Here is an 18,429-nt window from a genome sequence, read left to right on the forward strand (position 1 = left end):
GCTGAGAGATAGCGAGGTACTTTGAAAATTGGATCTACTTTGTACTAAATAATGGGGACGTAGTCTGGTATCAGACGACAGATAGGCATTGTCATTCTTTGGATACAATCCGCTGGCCCTTACGTTAGAAAAGATAACTCCCAGAGTCGGCAAATGTGGGATATGCCCCCTCGGGGGGGGGGGGGGGGGCAACAGACCCCTTCGGCAAGGGTGATGAGGGCGTCTGGAAAATAATAGTTTATTTTTAGAATTCATGGTTTGCACGGATTGATAAGATGGTTGATGTGAAGCATTGCTTGTTTGTTTACTGAGGGTAGGCCTTTTGTCTAATTAGACCATTTTAGAGCTGGAAGCATTATTGGAATTACGGAAAACATTGGTGTGAGCGGGGCCCGCTCAGCGTCGTCGAAACTGAGCCCATCCATCCAGGCACCCATGAACCAGCCCCCCCCCCCTTCCCAAGCACTTTCTGTATCCGGCTACAGACCTGTGCTCCTATGTGAGCTGCTCGAATGCGATATAGTTGCCCGTCCAGCTCGAAACAGGGGTTGAGGCATGAAGGAGAAGGATTCTACTATCCTGAAGATGGAAAGGACGGATTGACGGAACACTTGGAAACTGTGAACTGCGTCGAATCACCAGTCTGCCCTGGCATTGTCTCGAGAAAGAGGTTACAAGTGTGAAGGTCGCTGAGAGTGGGACAATGAAAATTTTGGATTAGGTGTTAAAGTGATAAATGGGTCCTGGGAGACACTTCAAGCCGAGTTGTTATGACGCGCTGCGACTTACGCGGGTAATTTGTGAAAGCCGGATAGGTTCATTTTTTGCTAAGAGTGGGCACGACTACCCTGCATTTGAATTTGTCTTTACTCCTAGGAGGGTGGTTAACAATGGTATTGCGGATAGGCGCTCAGGCGAGGCACTGGTTTACTCCCAATCCTCGGTTAAATTGTTTTCACTTTGGGGTTCACATATGAGAGGGTAATGGGCTAATGGCTCTGTCTAACTTCCAAAAAGAAAGCACCGCCCAGGTACGTGCCGACCACTAGGTACTTTAAATGGACAATTGTTGTTGATAATGACCGTTTGTTGCCATCTACCCGTTCGCGAACCCTTAAGTTATGCTCCCTCATTGAGGCTCTTAGACGGGTAATAAAGCATGAGGGATGTCGGTTCCGCATTCTCAAGCAATATTTTTCAACAGTTGGTGAAATATATGTTAAAACAAACTAGCATATACGGCGTTTAGTGTACTTTATGTCCGTCTGATGTGCCCGTCGTTGCGTTTTCGCAACGCTGATGGCGCCCGGTGTGCCCTTCGTTGCGATTTCGCAACGCACGTTTTTTACGTTTTTCTCGAAAAACTTTTGCTGCCGGCAAAAATTATTTTCGATTCCATGCAAGGCCCTGGTAGAATCGTAACATGTATTGATTTCATCAATTTTCATGATGGTCAATATTCCTGGGCATAAATGGGTTAATATTTAAAACACTATAGGCGGATTCATGTCAATTGTCTAAGATAAGCCTTTTTACTTTCTGTATTGAGACCGCCGTCAGTTCTTCATTTTAATCTGATATACACCGACATTTCAGTCGCTTTGAGTCAGGTCGCCTGTGGCGCAGGTGGTAGCGCATCGGTTTGTAATGTCAAAGATATCGGGTTCGAATCCCGGCGATGGCGGCGTTTTCCTCCTTGAACGCCGCCACTGGAGGGTACTTTACCCTCCAGCTGATTTGGACACCCTACCAGCGGATATTTGTACTCGCAGAAAGCGAGTTCCCAACCCACGCAGCGCAGGTAATACGCCATGTGCGGATTGTGTACCCGCTGCGAACGGGTAGGTTGCCTTCTGTGTGTGGATTGAGTCCCCATCCTATGCGGGTTAGGTACACAATATACTCGGGTTCACAGCCTGCGATATGCGGGTAAACGCACCCGCTGGTAGAGTGTCAAATTAGGTGGTGGGTAGGTGTACCCGCCAGCAGCGGGTTTTACTCGCTGTACGCGGGTTGAATTGTTTTCAGTGCAGGCTCGAAGGGACTACTGATTCGTTCAGGCGATTCACGTGCCCATTTATGTCATTTATAGTGCAGGGGGCATCTTCCCCAACGCCAGGGGGCGTCTTTCCCACCCTGTGGGGTAAGATGCCCCCTTTCACTTCTTCAGGAAAATGCTCAATAGCAAAAAAAGTTATCATATTTCAGGCACGAAAGTGTGATCTTTTTGGAGAAAAATGATGTCGGCTTCCGTTGAAACTCCAAGTTTTTGCTTTCCGATCGTCATTTTCGAATAATATATGACATAGTAAAACCCTGGGCATCTTTCCCCACTCTCCCCTACCTATTACTGTAAAAGTTTACTAAATGTGGTAATTTTGACCCCGGGTACTTGAACTTTTACTGGTACTGTGTCCCCGACGACGTCAATAGGACATAACACTTTACCAGCCCTGCAGCCCAACTTAACCCAGCCCAACAGCAACACAGCCTATGATGTTTTTTTCATTTCAAAGATAGAAGTGTTGGAAATGTCAGTGCATCAGCGATTCTTTTCAATATTCTACTTTCGATATTTTGTCTTTTCGATATTCTCCTTACCGATAATTTGTCTTTTCGATATTTAGCATTCGATATTTCGTCTTTTCGACATTCTGCTTTCGATAATTTGTCTTTTCGATATTCCGCTTTCCATATTTTGTCTTTTCGATATTCTGCATTCTATATTTTGTCTTTTCGATATTTTGTCTTTCGATATTTTGCCTTTTCGATATCTTGCCTTTCGATATTTCGTCTTTCGATATCCTGTCTTTTCGATCTTTTGTCTTTCGATATTTTGTCTTTCGATATTTTGCAGCTTCGATATTATGCTATTCGATATTTTGCGATTCGATATTTTGCCATTTCGATATTCTGCTTTTCAATATTTCGCAACTTCGATATTTTTCCATTTCGATATTTTTCCATTTCGATATTTTGCTTTCGATATTTTGTCACTTCGATATTTTACCTTCGATATTTTGCGATTCGATATTTTGAATTTCGATATTTTGTCCGGAACCCTGTTCGAACACCCCCCCCCCCCCAACAGGGTGTGGAAATCCAGGACCCCCAGCGGGGAGCGGGATACGATGTTGCTCCCATGGCATTAGGGTGGGTGTCAAGGTCACCGGAAGGTCAGGTCAGGTCATTTACCTTTGATGACTTCGGTTCAGTTTTTTTGAATTTTTCATGTTTCTGGCTTCTGGGCTAGTTTTTGGACCTGAATTCACATTCAGCATTAATTTGACATTAATTTGTCTTGGTGCCTTCGTAACACGTTACGAGGCCTTCAGAGGCGGATAACACGTCACCTACTACGAATACCCGGCAAAACCCTTACTAGTGACCTGATCTGACCTGACCCGACTTGGCCTAAATGCATGAAGACATCATCTATGATGGCATAACTATAACATGATATTCGTGATCTGCACCCCAAAAAAACACATAGCAGCCATGCTATACGACGTTCTGATAGGTCCTGATTTCCCCGACTTTTGGGTCATTTACCTGACCTGGAAGGTCGACCGATGATCTAGGGCCTTAACCCTCGCCCGTAAACGGCGATCTGCCACCTTCGCCCATGCAGGGGGGGGGGGTTGGTGCGACCCCCCCTTGGCGTTTGAAAACGGAGCGTCGTAGAGCTTAGCGGAAAAAACCAACGGATTGCTCTCAACGAGATCTCGCGATTGGTGGTATATTTTTTGGTCCTAGGTCAACATTTGACCTCTTTTTGACCGGTCAAAGGTCAAATTTTCGAAAAAATAGACTTTTTCAACTTTCCGCGGCGATTGCGGCAAAACGGTGAGAGATATCGACTTGAAACCTTCACTATCGTGTTCCTTGATCAATTCTCTATCGTTTGGTATGAATTTCGTTTCCCTGGCTCTAAAAATGGCGCGTTGGGAGCGCCGGAAGTCGGCAAGGTCACAGTCGGCGGCAGAAATTCGAAAAATCAAAATTTAAATTTTTGAAATCTGATTGTATTTTTGGATTTGGGAGGTCCATTTGCTCCCTATAGAAGCTAATATTGCTGCATATTCCCATTGAGGTGACAAGAATTAGCAACATAGTGGTTCGGGCGCTTTTCAAAAATAGTACCGGACGCTGTTCCTCTTGTGACGTCATAGCTCCGTGACCTGACATGACCCGGTCAATTTTTTTTTATCAAAAGATGCGCAAGGTTTGCCCCATAAGGTACCCAAAATTTGGCGGCGCTGCGCGCCGCCGTTTTTGCACTATTTCCGAAAAGCCTCAGGGGGGGGGGTGCACCAACCCCCCCCCCTACATGGGCGAGGGTTAAAATTGGGTATCAACGGCTTTCTGACGTGACGGGCAACACGCTCGTTTTTACCGTGAAGTTCTAGCTCGATCAGGGGCCAAAGGCGAGGGGGGTCGTACCCCCCCCCCCCCGTGTGCCGTCGAAGGACGCAAAATGACCTGTGCCGGCGAGGGTCGGGTCGAGGTCAGGACAGTGGTCTAATCGTGCGAAGGGAGAATAGACCTGGGATGGAACTTCCACATTAGGGAAACGAATTAGGGTTTTTTGACTACCATGAAACGTCACGGATGTAGGTATGTATGTGTTTATGATTGTTGTCCCCTATCCAAGGAATGACACTTTCTGGCGGACCTGAGGGTGTGGCTGACCCGAGACCTGTACTTTCCGCTCAGGAGGTGCGTCCCCTCATGGACCGCCTGTGCGACGAGCTGAAGGGTCTGAAGGAAGCCGTCATAACTCTGACGGAACAGCAGTCGCCGCCGGCGGCCGGCCCGCACACCCGGCCCCAGAGTTCCGCGGAGCTGCGGGACGCGGTGCTGGCCGACGTTCGCGGCATGCTGAACGAGGAGCTGCGGCAGCTGCGCCGAGAGCTGCAGAAGCTGAGCGTGAGTCAGGGGGACGTTTCATTGTGTTTGTCTTGTTGAGACGCATCGACTGATATGCATCATGACCTTTTCCGGTAAGGTCATGACCTTGACCTGAGGTCAAATTTTGAAGTTACCCTTCAATATCAAATTATAGTTCTTTCGACGCGCCTCGACGAGGGGAACACGATTCTGTTAACCCGCGCCCTGGTGTGGGTCTGAGCCACCTTCGCCCTGGTGGGGGGGGGGCCAAAATGACCCCCCCCGTCTAACTCGAAAACGAAGAGGGCTAGGAAGACGCGGAAAAAAGCAAACGAAAGCCCATAACAAGTACGTTCGAAAGTATTTCGGTCATTTTTTCGCTAAGGTCAATATTGAGGTCGCTAGAGGTCATCATAGGTCAAATTTCAGTGTTTTCGGTGTTGCCGGACATATTCCGCTGTAGCTCGGAAACTAGAAGAGCTAGAGAGCCGCGGAAAAAAGCAATCGATAGCTCTTTTCAAGCTCTTTCGCCAAAGTTCGTCAGATTTGACCTCAGCTCAACGGTTTGGCCTACAGAGGTCATGCAAGGTCAACTTGGCAAATTTCTTTGAAAATGTTTTTAACTATAGCATGCATTCACGAGAAAATAGAGAAACGATTCATGCACCATCGTGCTTGGCTCGTCGAGACGCGTCGAATGATATATAGTTTGACCTCGAAAGGTCATTTTGAAAATTTGACCTCAGGTCAAGGTCATGACCTTACCGAAATAGGTCATGCTGCATATCATTCGATCCGCATTGACGAGACAAACACGATAAACGTCGAACGGAGTCTCTATCTCTATTCAATAACAAGTAAGTGCAGAAAAACCGCTGGTGACCTCTGGTGACCAGGGAGATGACCTAGCGTGACCTCAGCGAGGTCACAAGCAAATGGTTTCACATGGGCTGTGATTTGCTGACCCAAGACACTTCAATAACGAAATATAGGAACAATCACGCCCGATTTAGCTGAAAAACAACTACTTTTCGATTCTCCCATTGACTTATAATGGGGAGCAGCGATGACCTGACCTGACCTTAGGTCACATTTATAAAAAAATCCGAGATAGCCATTTTGTAGAGCTGGGTGACATCTTCAAGTACTGTAAATTTTACATCGATCGGATAAAAGCTGTGCCTTTGAGAGAGCTTTGAACTTTTTTAGAGGTGGTGTCAGTTTTGGTGACCTTGTGACCTGACCTGACCTGACCCGAACCCCCCAAAAAAGGACATGATGTAAAAATGTTGAATAAACAGCTATACAAAGTTTCAGGGCGCTAACTCAAGTGGTTTCTGAGTTATCGCTGAAAAACCACAGGGGGGGCCAAAATGGCCCCCCCCACCAGGGCGAAGGTTAATAAAAATGCGGTGGCTTTTGGTAGTCGAAAGTTATTGTCGAAAAACACTTTTCGTAAAAACAGCTATTTTTGGAGTTTTTGCCCTCTGGAGGCTAAACCGTTGACCTGAGGTCAATATTGATAACGACCTTTTCAAAAGAAGAGTTCAAAAGCTATCGATTGCTTTCTATGCTTTTTTCTAGCTACCATAGTTCCTGAGATAGCGGCATGTTTTCTGAAAATATCATGACAATTGGCAAATTTTGACCTTTGATGACGTGTGGTGACCCCAATGTTGCTCTAAGGTGAAAAATGACCGAAATACTTTCAAACGTACGCATTGAGAGCTATCGACTGCTTTTTACCGCGTCTTTCTAGCCCTCTTAGTTTTTGAGTTAGAGGTGGGTGGTAACATAATACATATGCCCCCCCCCCCCCCCCACTAGGGCGAAGTTGGCTGAGACCGCAACTGGGGCGCGGGTTAAAAACTGAGCTCTTGGGAGCGATTCCAATGGTTCAATGTTTTGCGGCGAAATCGGCCGAACATGACGTCACTCTGACGTCATTTCCGGCCGACCTATGATAAATACGAAGTTGAAATTTAAAAAAAGTATCAAATTGATGCAGCCGAAGGTACTGAAAGCTTGGCGGCGATACGTCAAGCGGTTTAGAAGCTATTGCAGAAAACCCCCAGTGCAGTGGGTCGCGGATTGAAGGTGTTGACCTCGGGTCGAGGTCAGGACAGTGGTCTAATTGTGCGCAGGGAGAAGAGACCTGGGATGGAACTTCCACATTAGGGAACCGAATTAGGGTTTTTTTGACTACCATGAAACGTCATGGATGTAGGTATGTGTTAACCCTATTAGTGGCAGGCTCCTGGCTACCCCATATTAGTGGCAGGGGGGGGGGGGGGGGCTGTTTACGACCCCCCTTGATATCTCGAGATCTAACCGGCCGATTTTCACAATTCAAACGGCATTCGATTTGGCTCAACGAGATCTACATTTCTAAAAAAAAGTCAATAGGGGGGTAGAGGGGGGTAAAAACAGGCAAATTGCAGATACATTTTAGACTGTTTATCACGGCCAGGTTTCTGAACCAATCTTAACGCAACTTCTGCCGATCGATAGAGAATGAACCAGGAATTCACATGGATCCTAAAAATATGCATTTTCAAAAATCATAGGCGGATACAGATCATTGAGATTGGGGGTACACAAAAAGTATAGTAAATAAGGTTTTTGTTGGTACTGTTTCTAAAAAGGGTGGCAATGGTCTTGTTATGCATAGGCGTAGGAACGTTTTCGAAAGTGGGGGGGCCAGGGTCCCAGAGATCCAAAACCTAACCTACCCCCAAAATCCGATTTCTCCTCGGATTTCGGCCACTTTGTTTTCGCAAACATGCTCAGAGGTAAAAAAAATAGAGACAAAAAAAAGAAAAAAATTGGTTGAAATTTCAGGGAGTCTCCACTCTCCCGTCCATAAACTCAAACTGATGGACGCGTTCCCCTGTCCTCCGCAGCCGTTGGCACCCATGCAAATTCCAGAGGCATCCAGCAACTTTTTCATTACGAGCAAGCGTGAAACGTGCAAAGCGAGTCTTTTCAATATACCTATAAAAATCAGCATGAACGGCCAGCTAGGCTCAGCCAGGCCTATAACGTTTTAACCCTCGCCCATGTAGGGTGGGGTTGGTGCAACCCCCCCCCCCTGAGGTTTTTCGGAAATAGTGCAAAAACGGCGGCGCGCAGCGCCGCCAAATTTTGGGTACCTTATGGGGCAAACCTTGCGCATCTTTTGATAAAAAAAAATTTGACCGGGTCATGTCAGGTCACGGAGTTATGACGTCACAAAGGGAACAGCCTCCGGCCGGATTTTCACAAACTGAGTGCCAACGCCCGAGGTTTCCTGCCGGTGGTACGGACATCGGTTGATGGATCGTGATGAAACTTCCCATGCATGTTGGGGCAAGTATTGGCTATCATATGGTATAAGAAACTTGACCGGGTCAGGTCAGGTCACGGAGCTATGACGTCACAAGAGGAACAGCGTCCGGTACTATTTTTGAAAAGCGCCCGAACCACTATTTTGCTAATTCTTGTCACCTCGATGGGAATATGCAGCAATATTAGCTTCTATAGGGAGCAAATGGACCTCCCAAATCCAAAAATACAATCAGATTTCAAAAATTTTAATTTTGATTTTTCGAATTTCTGCCGCCGACTGTGACCTTGCCGACTTCCGGCGCTCCCAACGCGCCATTTTTAGAGCTAGGGAAACGAAATACATACCAAACGATAGAGAATTGATCAAGGAACACGATAGTGAAGGTTTCAAGTCGATATCTCCCACCGTTTTGCCGCAATCGCCGCGGAAAGTTGAAAAAGTCTATTTTTCCGAAAAATTTGACCTTTGACCGGTCAAAAGTAGGTCAAATGTTGACCTAGGACCAAAACATATACCACCAATCGCGAGATCTCGGCGAGAGCAATCCGTTGGTCTTTTCCGCTAAGCTCTACGACGCTCCGTTTTCAAACGCCAAGGGGGGGGGTCGCACCAACCCCCCCCCCCCTGCATGGGCGAAGGTGGCAGATCGCCGTTTACGGGCGAGGGTTAAGAGGTTTTATATCAGCGACCACTGCAACTGGGCTGATTGACTTTCACTTATCAGAGGCCGGTGTGGGACTTTTAGACGGTCTGGGCCTTCAGAGGCCAGTTTAACCCTCCACGGCCCGGTCCTATAGGTTTTCTACATATGCGCTGGCCGAGGGGGCGGAAGGCGGGTACGACCCCCCTCGCCGTTTCGCCCCAGGTGGAGCTAGCGCGTCGCGGTAAAACGAGCGTGTGCGCCGTTACGAGACGCAGAGATCGATACCCGATTTTATGGTCCTAGGTCAACCAGTGACCTCTGACACCGTTCCGTGCTTCTATCCTCAGGATACTGAAATCCTTCTCCTCCACACCGCAACCCCCTCCGGGCTGGACAGGCAACTTTATCTCATGCGGGCTGCTCCCTTGGAGCGGCACCGCTGCTCCCGAGGGAGCGCACCCCGTAGCCGGGTGCAGTGAGTGCCTTGGGGCTGGGTGGCCTGTCCTCTGGACGGGCTCAGCCCCGGCGACTCACTAGGGTGCCTGCCCAGACCAATGTCTCCCCCTATGTATATCCTATCATCCTTCCGACTCTGAAATGGTCTCATTGGACTGAAAGGGCCTAACCCAGCAAAACAAACAAAAACCGGTGACCTCTGAGGTCAGGTCAAGTGCCTCAAGGCACGGTTCCGTTTTTGGTGAATAACTTCGCAAAAAATGGCCGCAGAGCCGCGATTTTGCCAGCATCGTGTTCGCCTCTCTCAGGCGCGTCGAATGATATACTTTTTGTTTGGGTGAGGTAAACTTAGGGTGTTGACCTCGGGTCACGGTCAGGTCGGCGTCCCCAGGTCACGAAATTGGTCGAAGGAGGTCATGTCGCATATCATTCGATTCGGCAGGTCTTCTTGAGTCCATAGGTGGCTTTCCCGACTCGCTAGCTCAATTTGATCGGTACCTAGTTATTGACGAAAAACTCTTATTTCCACACACTTATTTCACACTCTCTTATCACACTCTCTTAAACACACTCTTATTTCCAAAGGTACCCATGAACAAAAGGCAACCTTTCATTTGTAGCTAATTTTGAATGAAATTGGGGAAATTGTAGGTAGGGTAGGTGCATAGGTCCGTCCAGAAAGGCAACCCTGGGATTTACATAATTCTCCACCCCTGTCAAGGTCGCATTAATCATGCAATAGGGGAGAGTGGGGCAATGGCGACACCATAAGCATTTTGCTCAATAGCTTAGCTTTTGAAGCTATTTTATGGTGATTTTGACTGTGGTTATAGCCAAAGGAATAGGCTTTCAGATAGCACCCAGTTTTAGTATCTTAGATCACTGATGGCAGATTCAGAGCCTACGCGAAAATGTGGTGAAAAATGGAGGTGCAAAAAAGCGAGGGGTAATGCCGGCCACTAAGTGCAATAGCACAAAAGTCGAAATATCGTCACTGGTATTCATCCTTAACCCTCGCCGGACCTATTGGTTTTCTACATACGCGCCGGCCGAGGGGGGGGGGGCGGGTACGACCCCCCCCCTCGCCGTTTCGCCCCTGGTGGAGCTAGCGCGACGCGGAAAAAACGAGCGTGTGCGCCGTTACGACACGCAGAGATTGGTACCCGATTTTAAGGTCCTAGGTCAACCGGTGACCTCTGAGGTCAGGTCAAGTGCCCCAAGGTACGGTTCAGTTTTTGGTGAATAACTTCGCAAAAAAACGGCCGCAGAGCGCCGATTTTGGCAGCATCGTGTTCGTCTCGCTCAGGCGCGTCGAATGATATACTTTTTGTCCGGGTCAGGTCAATTTGGGGTGTTGACCTCAGGTCAAGGTCAGGTCAGCACCCCCAGGTCACGAAGTTGGTCGAAAGGGGTCATGTCGCATATCATTCGATTCGGCAGGTCTTCCTGAGTCCATTGGTGGCTTTCCCGACTCGCTAGCTCAATTTGATCAAGAGTTATTGACGAAAAACTAATATGACCTTGATGACGTCATAAATGACGTCACGCAAGGTCAACATTGCAAAAGTGACGCATCTAACCTTGCAAGGAGTGCATCAAATCACGATTCTGTGTGCTTGAGATAGTTGGAGATCGTTCCCGGCGCCATAATAGCAGTTTGAATTTTTCCCCATTGACTTATAATGGTGAGGTCACGAAAATGACCTGACCTCATATGACCTTTAGGAAAAATCCGAGATATACAAGTTGTGGGACTCATAATGGATACTAGATCCTGCAAGTTTCATTTCCCTGTGACATCTCCTCTGGCAGTGAGGGCGTTGCGAAGTTGCGACATCTGAAGACCGTGCAGAGGTTCACTTATGACGTCATAGGTCAGTGACCTGACCTGACCCAAAAATGCGGTTGGTGTCAAAAGATGCGGCTTGGATCAAAGGTCAGGTATGCCAAGTTTCAGCTCTCTATCGCCAGCGTGTTCGGAGCTATCGCGAAAAAACCCTATGGGGGGGGCGGCACCCGCCCCCCCCCCCTCGGCCGGCGAGGGTTAAACCGTTCTTTCGATGGAAATTAAAGTGAGAATTAAGAAACGACAACTGTATTCAGCAGTTAACAGTACAGTCTGTCTTAAAAGTACCGCGCAAAGTGACTGTGGATTAGTGGTGTCAATTACGGAAAATCGGAATACCGATACCAAACCAAATACCAACCAAAACCGTGGGGAAATACCGAAACCAAACCAACTTGGGAAAATGAGGGAAATACCAACTTTATACCGACTTCTTAGCCTCTTATACATTAGTGAGGGTTCATGATACCAACAAAATACCAAACACATTAGGATTGAAATACCAAATGCCAAGTTGGTATCGGTTTGGTATCGGTATACCAAAAAGTTGGTATGCGATTGACATCTCTACTGTGGATCCATCAAGCCTGACTGAGGTAGGGCCTGCTTTAACCTTCGCCCCAGTGGGGGGGGGGGGCATATGTTACCACCCTGTCGCGTTTTTTTCGTATAAATAAAAAACCGCGGCGCGTAGCGCCGCGCCGCTTGGGGTAGCTTTTGGTACATCAATTTTGGACAATGTGTCAAATTTTTGACCCCAGGTCATGTCAGGTCAGGTCACTAGGTCAATTTAACTGACCAAGCCTAAAAAAAAGTTTGCAAGCATGTCCAGCCTGCAGTGTTTGTCAGAGAGGTTTCAAACTTGGTGGATTACATGATGTTATGGGTGCCTACAATTTGTATATCTCGGATTTTTTATATGCGTGACCTAAGGTCAGGTCAGTGGCGTGACCTTTCCATTATAAGTCAATGGAGAAAAACGAAAATGCCTCTAGATCCGTGTGTACGCATAGGAACAGTCCAAATATTTCAGGATAACAATGATTTGGACCACCCGTGACGACCAAAATGTCTTTTTTGCTGATAGCCTCTTGAAAGGTCATCCGAGGTCATTTGAGGCTACAAACAGTTTTTTGCCAATAACTCTCGATTGGAAAGAGATAGAACGCTGGGGTTGGCCTCATTGTGTTTGTCTTGCCGAGACGCATCGACTGATATGCAACATGACCTTTTTCGGTCAGGTCATGCCCTTGACCTGAGGTCAAATTTTGAAGTTGACCTTTCAAGGTCAAATTATAGTTCATTCGACGCGTCTCGGCGAGAGGAACACGATTCTGGCATTAGAAATGACCTAGCTTTTTTTAGTCAAAAGTTATTGTCGAAAAACACTTTTCTTAAAAACAGCTATTTTTGGAGTTTTTGCCCTCTGGAGGCTAAACCGTTGACCTGAGGTCATTTTTGATGATGACCTTATCAAAAGAAGAGTTCAAAAGCTATCGATTGCTTTTCCCAGCGTTTTTCTAGCTATCATAGTTCCTGAGATAATGGCATGTTTTCTGAAAAATATAATGACAATTCGCAAATTTTGACCTTTGATGACCTCTGGTGACCCCAATATTGCTCTAAGATGAAAAATGACCGAAATACTTTCAAACGTACGCATCAAGAGCTATCGACTGCTTTTCACCGCGTCTTTCTAGCCCTCTTAGTTTTTGAGTTAGAGGTGGGTGGTAACATATGCCCCCCCTCACTAGGGCGAAGTTGGCGGAGACCGCCACTGGGGCGCGGGTTAATTTGAAAGTCACCGAACCAATTGACCTAGGGAATGGACGAGGATGTGAATTGCTTCAGTGACTCAAATTTAGTAGGCCCTTCCTCGATCAGGCATGATGGATCCACCGTCACTTTGCGCGGTACTTTTAAGACAGACTGTACACTGCACTGCAACACAACACTGCACTCGCTGCAACACAACAGCGCGGCGCCAACAGAGCAGCAAACTAACACAACCGTAAACACAGCAAGCAAACTAACACAGCCGTAAACACAGCAACCCGAAACGTTGAGCTTTAACGACAGAAGTCGCAAACAAAACCGCGTGGAGTCATTCCGGACACGTGTCCGGTATTACCCCGAGGTCAGCTTTATTTTAAGAAAGCAGGCAGCAGTCAAAGGCATTGCGCCGCAAACGCCTGACATCCAGCAGTCGCCTAAGAAAGGCTTAATTGAAGGTCATTGCAAAGCAGCACTTCTGAAAATGCGTTAACACATTTCACAGTCAGCAAATAGATGCAACAAAAATTAAAAATCAGATACAAAAAACACATTTAACGCTATAAAAATGAAAATAATGGAGCTACCGTGACAACCTTGCACCACGTGCTAGAATGGCGCTCAACTGAAATGTAAACAACATCAGCTGATTAGTGATGGACAAAGTACTCACTAGAGATGGGTGGCCGGCATTACCCACCGTCCGCCATTGCCCCACTCTCCCCTATGTATATTCACCAGATGCACACCCACCTTTTTCGCAAAAAAACTTCTTATATCCATCTCATTTCTAAATTCTACCTGACTCAAACCAGATCTTCATCTTAGTGCCTTGACCAGATCCACAAAACGAAACCGGTTGGCGCAATAAACATATCAGATATGTCTCTTCTGCGCTGAATTTGAAAATTTACGCGCTAAATCGCTAAACTGCTGCATGTTTTAGACGGTGTTAATTCTACCTGCAAAGCACAGATTATCCGTGACAGAAACGGCACCGTGGCCCATCTTTTTGTGTTTAGTTGGTTGAATCGTGTTTAAAGTAAAGAGCGAATCTCAGACATTGGAGTGCTCTCAAAAGTGGGGGGGCCACACACATTACTGGCCCCACCCCCACTCCAAAATGGTGGGGTGGCCGTGGCCCCCCTGGCCCCCCGGTTCCTACGCCTATGTTGTTATGTTACAATTTTCTTATGAGAGAACGACTAAAATTGTATTGGTCATGCATAGGCGGTGTCAGGGCACCTATGTTGGGAGGTAAAAAATAACCCCCCTTTTTGGACGCCTGGATCCACCTATTATAGCAAAAACGTGTCAAAAGAGGATGCACAATAACTTTGTATATGTTATCACATGATACCTTTCATTCACTGTTCGTAAAACTGGTGCAGCATCGTGATCTTCGCCCAAATGACTCGCTTCACGAATAGGACCCCCAATTCCCAGTGCTCTGGAGCCGCCCCTGGTAAAGTTATGAACTTGAAATTTTCAGGGAATGTGCCCAATTTAGTTTTAGGAAAAGTCAGAAAATTTTAGCATCGTAGCTTCAGCGGTTTCGGAGATATTCTCGAAAAACCTGAGGGGTGGATAAAAACAACCCCCCTGCCACTAATAGGGTTAATGATTGTTGTGCCCTATCCAAGGAATGACACTTTCTGGCGGACCTGAGGGTGTGGCTGACCCGAGACCTGTACTTTCCGCTCAGGAGGTGCGTCCCCTCATGGACCGCCTGTGCGACGAGCTGCAGGGTCTGAAGGAAGCCGTCATAACTCTGACGGAACAGCAGTCGCCGCCGGCGGCCGGCCCGCACACCCGGCCCCAGAGTTCCGCGGAGCTGCGGGACGCGGTGCTGGCCGACGCTCGTGGCATGCTGAATGAGGAGCTGCGGCAGCTGCGCCGAGAGCTGCAGGAGCTGAGCGTGAGTCAGGAGGACGGCGATTCAGGCCCAGTGGCAGGCCCATGTCACTCCACTTTTGATGACATCATAAGGGGGCCTCAGGACAATCATGGCGCGGTGCGCCACAATCGCTTCAAAGCTACTTGCCAACAGTTGCCATTTTTGAAAATATCATTTTGAAATAAAGTTACAAATAATAAAAATATTTTAATAAAGTTGTTGAATAAATCGATACCATATCTAAAAACTTACTGAAAAATGATTTATTCATAGTAAAAATATAACCTCGATGCGTTTTCACGTTGATTTCCTGCAACTGCAGAGGATTTTTAAATCGTCTATATCTTCAAAACCGGTCATTTCTTAGCATATTGCTGCTCTTTTTTATCGCTAGAAAATTAGTTGGACTTTCCATTGACATCAACGGATGAGCGATATGTGTAGAGTGTCACCAACAATTTTCAAATTAGATTAGTCATTTTTACGTTGTAAAGGAATGGAGTACCCCTTGCGAGCATCAGGGGTGACGTCACTCAGGATCTGTCTCTTATTGGTCGGCGGGGGAGTGACTGTACCTTCTATATGTAGATGGCCTTGCCCAGTTGGACGGAGCGCTGCTGGTCCGTCAAACCCAGTGGTGGGTGGCCTGTGCAGTCACAACAATGTCCGATCGCATCATCAATGGCAGAGACCTTCACTGTGCTGACCATGTTTATCTCACTGATCCTTGTTGATTTAACCATCGCCGGTATGTTGTGTTGGATCTCATCGCATGGCGAGGAACGATAGTGTTGTGCATTTTCTGGTATGTCGTGCTCCTAGGTAGTGTCCCGTTGTCACTGAAGTCTCCACCTCTGACACTCCTTCTGCCCCTTCGGCAGCTGGAGGTGGACCAGATGAAGAACCAGAAGCAGCTGGAGGTGGACCAGATGAGGAACCAGAAGCAGCTGGAGGTGGACCAGATGAAGAACCAGAAGCAGCTGGAGGTGGACCAGATGAAGAACCAGAAGCAGCTGGAGGCGCAGGCGGCACCACAGCTGCAGCAGCTCCCCATACCGCAGCTGTTTTCCTGCGATGGCAAGGCCCCTGCCACGACGGCTCCCACCATCTTCGGGTCGGGGTTTAGTAAGACGACGCCCGCTACCAGGACGGTCTGTAGCACGGACGGCGGTCTCAGGTTCGGCCAGGCACCGTCGGCCTGGACTGGGCGTACCACCACTGGCGCCTCTGCTGCCGCCTCCACTGGCTTCAGCTTTGGACCGACCACAGCGCCACCTGCTCAGCCGAGCACGCCGAGCTTCTCGTTCCGTCCGCCGACCGCCGAGGGCGCCACCAGCACACCGGCCAAGGTCAGTCAGTCAGAACACAAACCGTCAGCCAGCTACGAACGATGCCCCCAGGGCTCACTACCTTTCCCGAGGCACGTGGCTAATAGTTTCTCGCCCCACTCTGTCCATCACTATTGTCTGCCCAGATAAAAGTACCACACTCTCCATTTCGTCGCCAGTTCGCCTGCTAACCTTGCTCATGGAATGTTCAGCTTATAGTGACTATATCTGCCTCCATCGATATCCGCACCGTTCCATCGTTTCCATCCTCAGGATAGTCAAATCCTTCTCCTCCACGCCGCAACCCCCTGATCCGGGCTGGACGGGCAACTTTATCCCATGCGGGATTGCCCGTAAGCCGAGCACCGCCCGTAGCCGGGTGCGGTGAGTGCTGGGGAGCCCCAAATTCCCCAGCAGGGCGTGGAAATCCAGGACCCCCAGCGGAGCGCGGACTTATAATCGGGTATCATTTACTGCGTATGGTAACAGGGCACACGCTCGTTTTTTCCGCAACGCTCTTGAGCTCCATCAGGAGCATAACGGCGAGGGGGTTCGTAACCCCCCTTCCATCGGCCGGCACGTGCGAGTATGTAGAAAATATAAAAGGTCCAGCGAGGGCTAAGTGTTCCCATGGCCTTGTCATTGTTCCTTTATTTTATATTGTATTTTCATGTGTTCAATTACTGATGTGTTCAACTGGATGTCTGAACTAAAGCCGCCCCTGCACCGGTTTCCATCGCAGGCAAGGGGCGAGAACACCACGGAGGAGGAGCCTGTCAGCTCGACCTCTGGCTCTGGCGCCGCGGTCTCCACTACCACCTCCAGCGTCGTGACCTCTGCCCCCGCCGTCGGCGCCGGAGCCGCCACCCCCAACAGTTCCTTCCATTTCAAGGCTGCCCCGTTTGCGTTCGGCGTCGACCAGGGTAAGGTCGTCGAGGCGACTCCCAAGGCCACGTTCGAGTTCGGCCTCTCGTCCGCAGCCTCGTCGCCGTTCAAATTCTCATTCGGCGGCGACGCTGACAAGTCTGGATCCTCGATCTTCGGAGGAGCGGCGGCAGCGGACACAAAGACCACGTCAATATTTGGAGGTTCATCGGGTAACAAGGCAACTTCGATCTTCGGAGGAGCGTCGTCAACTAAAACCAAACCTGTGTCTATTTTCGCAGGAACGCCCTCTTCCGAAACCAAAACCACGTCCATCTTTGGTACCCCATCGGTGTTCGGAGGAAAGGGAACTGACAAAGCCGTATCTCTCTTCGGTGGGGCGACCACCACCGACAAGACATCCAAAGAAGACCAGATATTCGGCGGCTCCGGGACTGACTCCAAGCCCGCCTCTCTGTTCGGCGGCTTTGGTGTGGCCTCTGGTGCCCAGTCGTCTACGTTCGGCTCCAGCTCCTCAGTGTTAAGTGGATGGCCGTCGTTCGGTAGCGCCGCGTCTAAGTCGGCCTCCAGCGAGAGCGGCGCCACGGCCAAGCCACCTACTCCGGCCAAGCTGTCCGCCCCCAAGGCGCCTGAGCCGGCCAGCTCCGTCTCGGCCCCGTCAGCACCACCGGCCGCCGCCACTGGATCGACTGGTGCCGGCGCTGCGGCCACCCCGGCCCCGTCAGCACCACCGGCCGCCGCCACTGGATCGACTGGTGCCGGCGCTGCGGCCACCCCGGCCCCGTCAGCACCACTGGCCGCCGCTACTGGATCGACTGGTGCCGGCGCTGCGGCCACCCCGGCCCCGTCGGCACCACCGGCCGCCGCCACTGGATCGACTGGTGCCGGCGCTGCGGCCACCCCGGCCTCGTCAGCACCACCGGCCGCCGCCACTGGATCGACTGGTGCCGACGCTGCAGCCACCCCGGCCCCGTCGGCACCACCGGCCGCTGCTACTGGATCGACTGGTGCCGGCGCTGCGGCCACCCCGGCCCCGTCAGCACCACCGGCCGCCGCCACTGGATCGACTGGTGCCGGCACTGCGGCCACCCCGGCCCCGTCGGCACCACCGGCCGCTGCTACTGGATCGACTGGTGCCGACGCTGCGGCCACCCCGGCCCCGTCAGCACCACCGGCCGCCGCTACTGGATCGACTGGTGCCGGCGCTGCGGCCACCCCGGCCCCGTCAGCACCACCGGCCGCCGCCACTGGATCGACTGGTGCCGGCGCTGCGGCCACCCCGGCCCCGTCGGCACCACCGGCCACTGCTACTGGATCGACTGGTGCCGGCGCTGCGGCCACCCCGGCCCCGTCAGCACCACCGGCCGCCGCCACTGGATCGAC

General features: G+C 49.7%; 1 protein-coding gene across 1 annotated transcript; it reads left to right on the top strand.

Moving 5' to 3' along the window:
- The first annotated feature begins 992 nt into the window (after positions 1-992).
- LOC122383181 lies at positions 993-17,592 on the top strand. Its single transcript, XM_043369343.1, has 6 exons — positions 993-1,031; positions 4,717-4,929; positions 14,642-14,854; positions 15,715-16,182; positions 16,904-17,249; positions 17,537-17,592. Exons 1-6 carry the CDS (start codon positions 993-995, stop codon positions 17,590-17,592), a joined length of 1,335 nt encoding a protein of 444 aa, XP_043225278.1.
- The last annotated feature ends 837 nt before the right edge of the window (positions 17,593-18,429 follow it).

Source organism: Amphibalanus amphitrite, unplaced genomic scaffold (genome assembly GCF_019059575.1).
Source record: "Amphibalanus amphitrite isolate SeventyFive unplaced genomic scaffold, NRLGWU_Aamphi_draft 000157F_arrow, whole genome shotgun sequence".
Classification (NCBI taxonomy): Eukaryota; Metazoa; Arthropoda; class Thecostraca; order Balanomorpha; family Balanidae; genus Amphibalanus; species Amphibalanus amphitrite.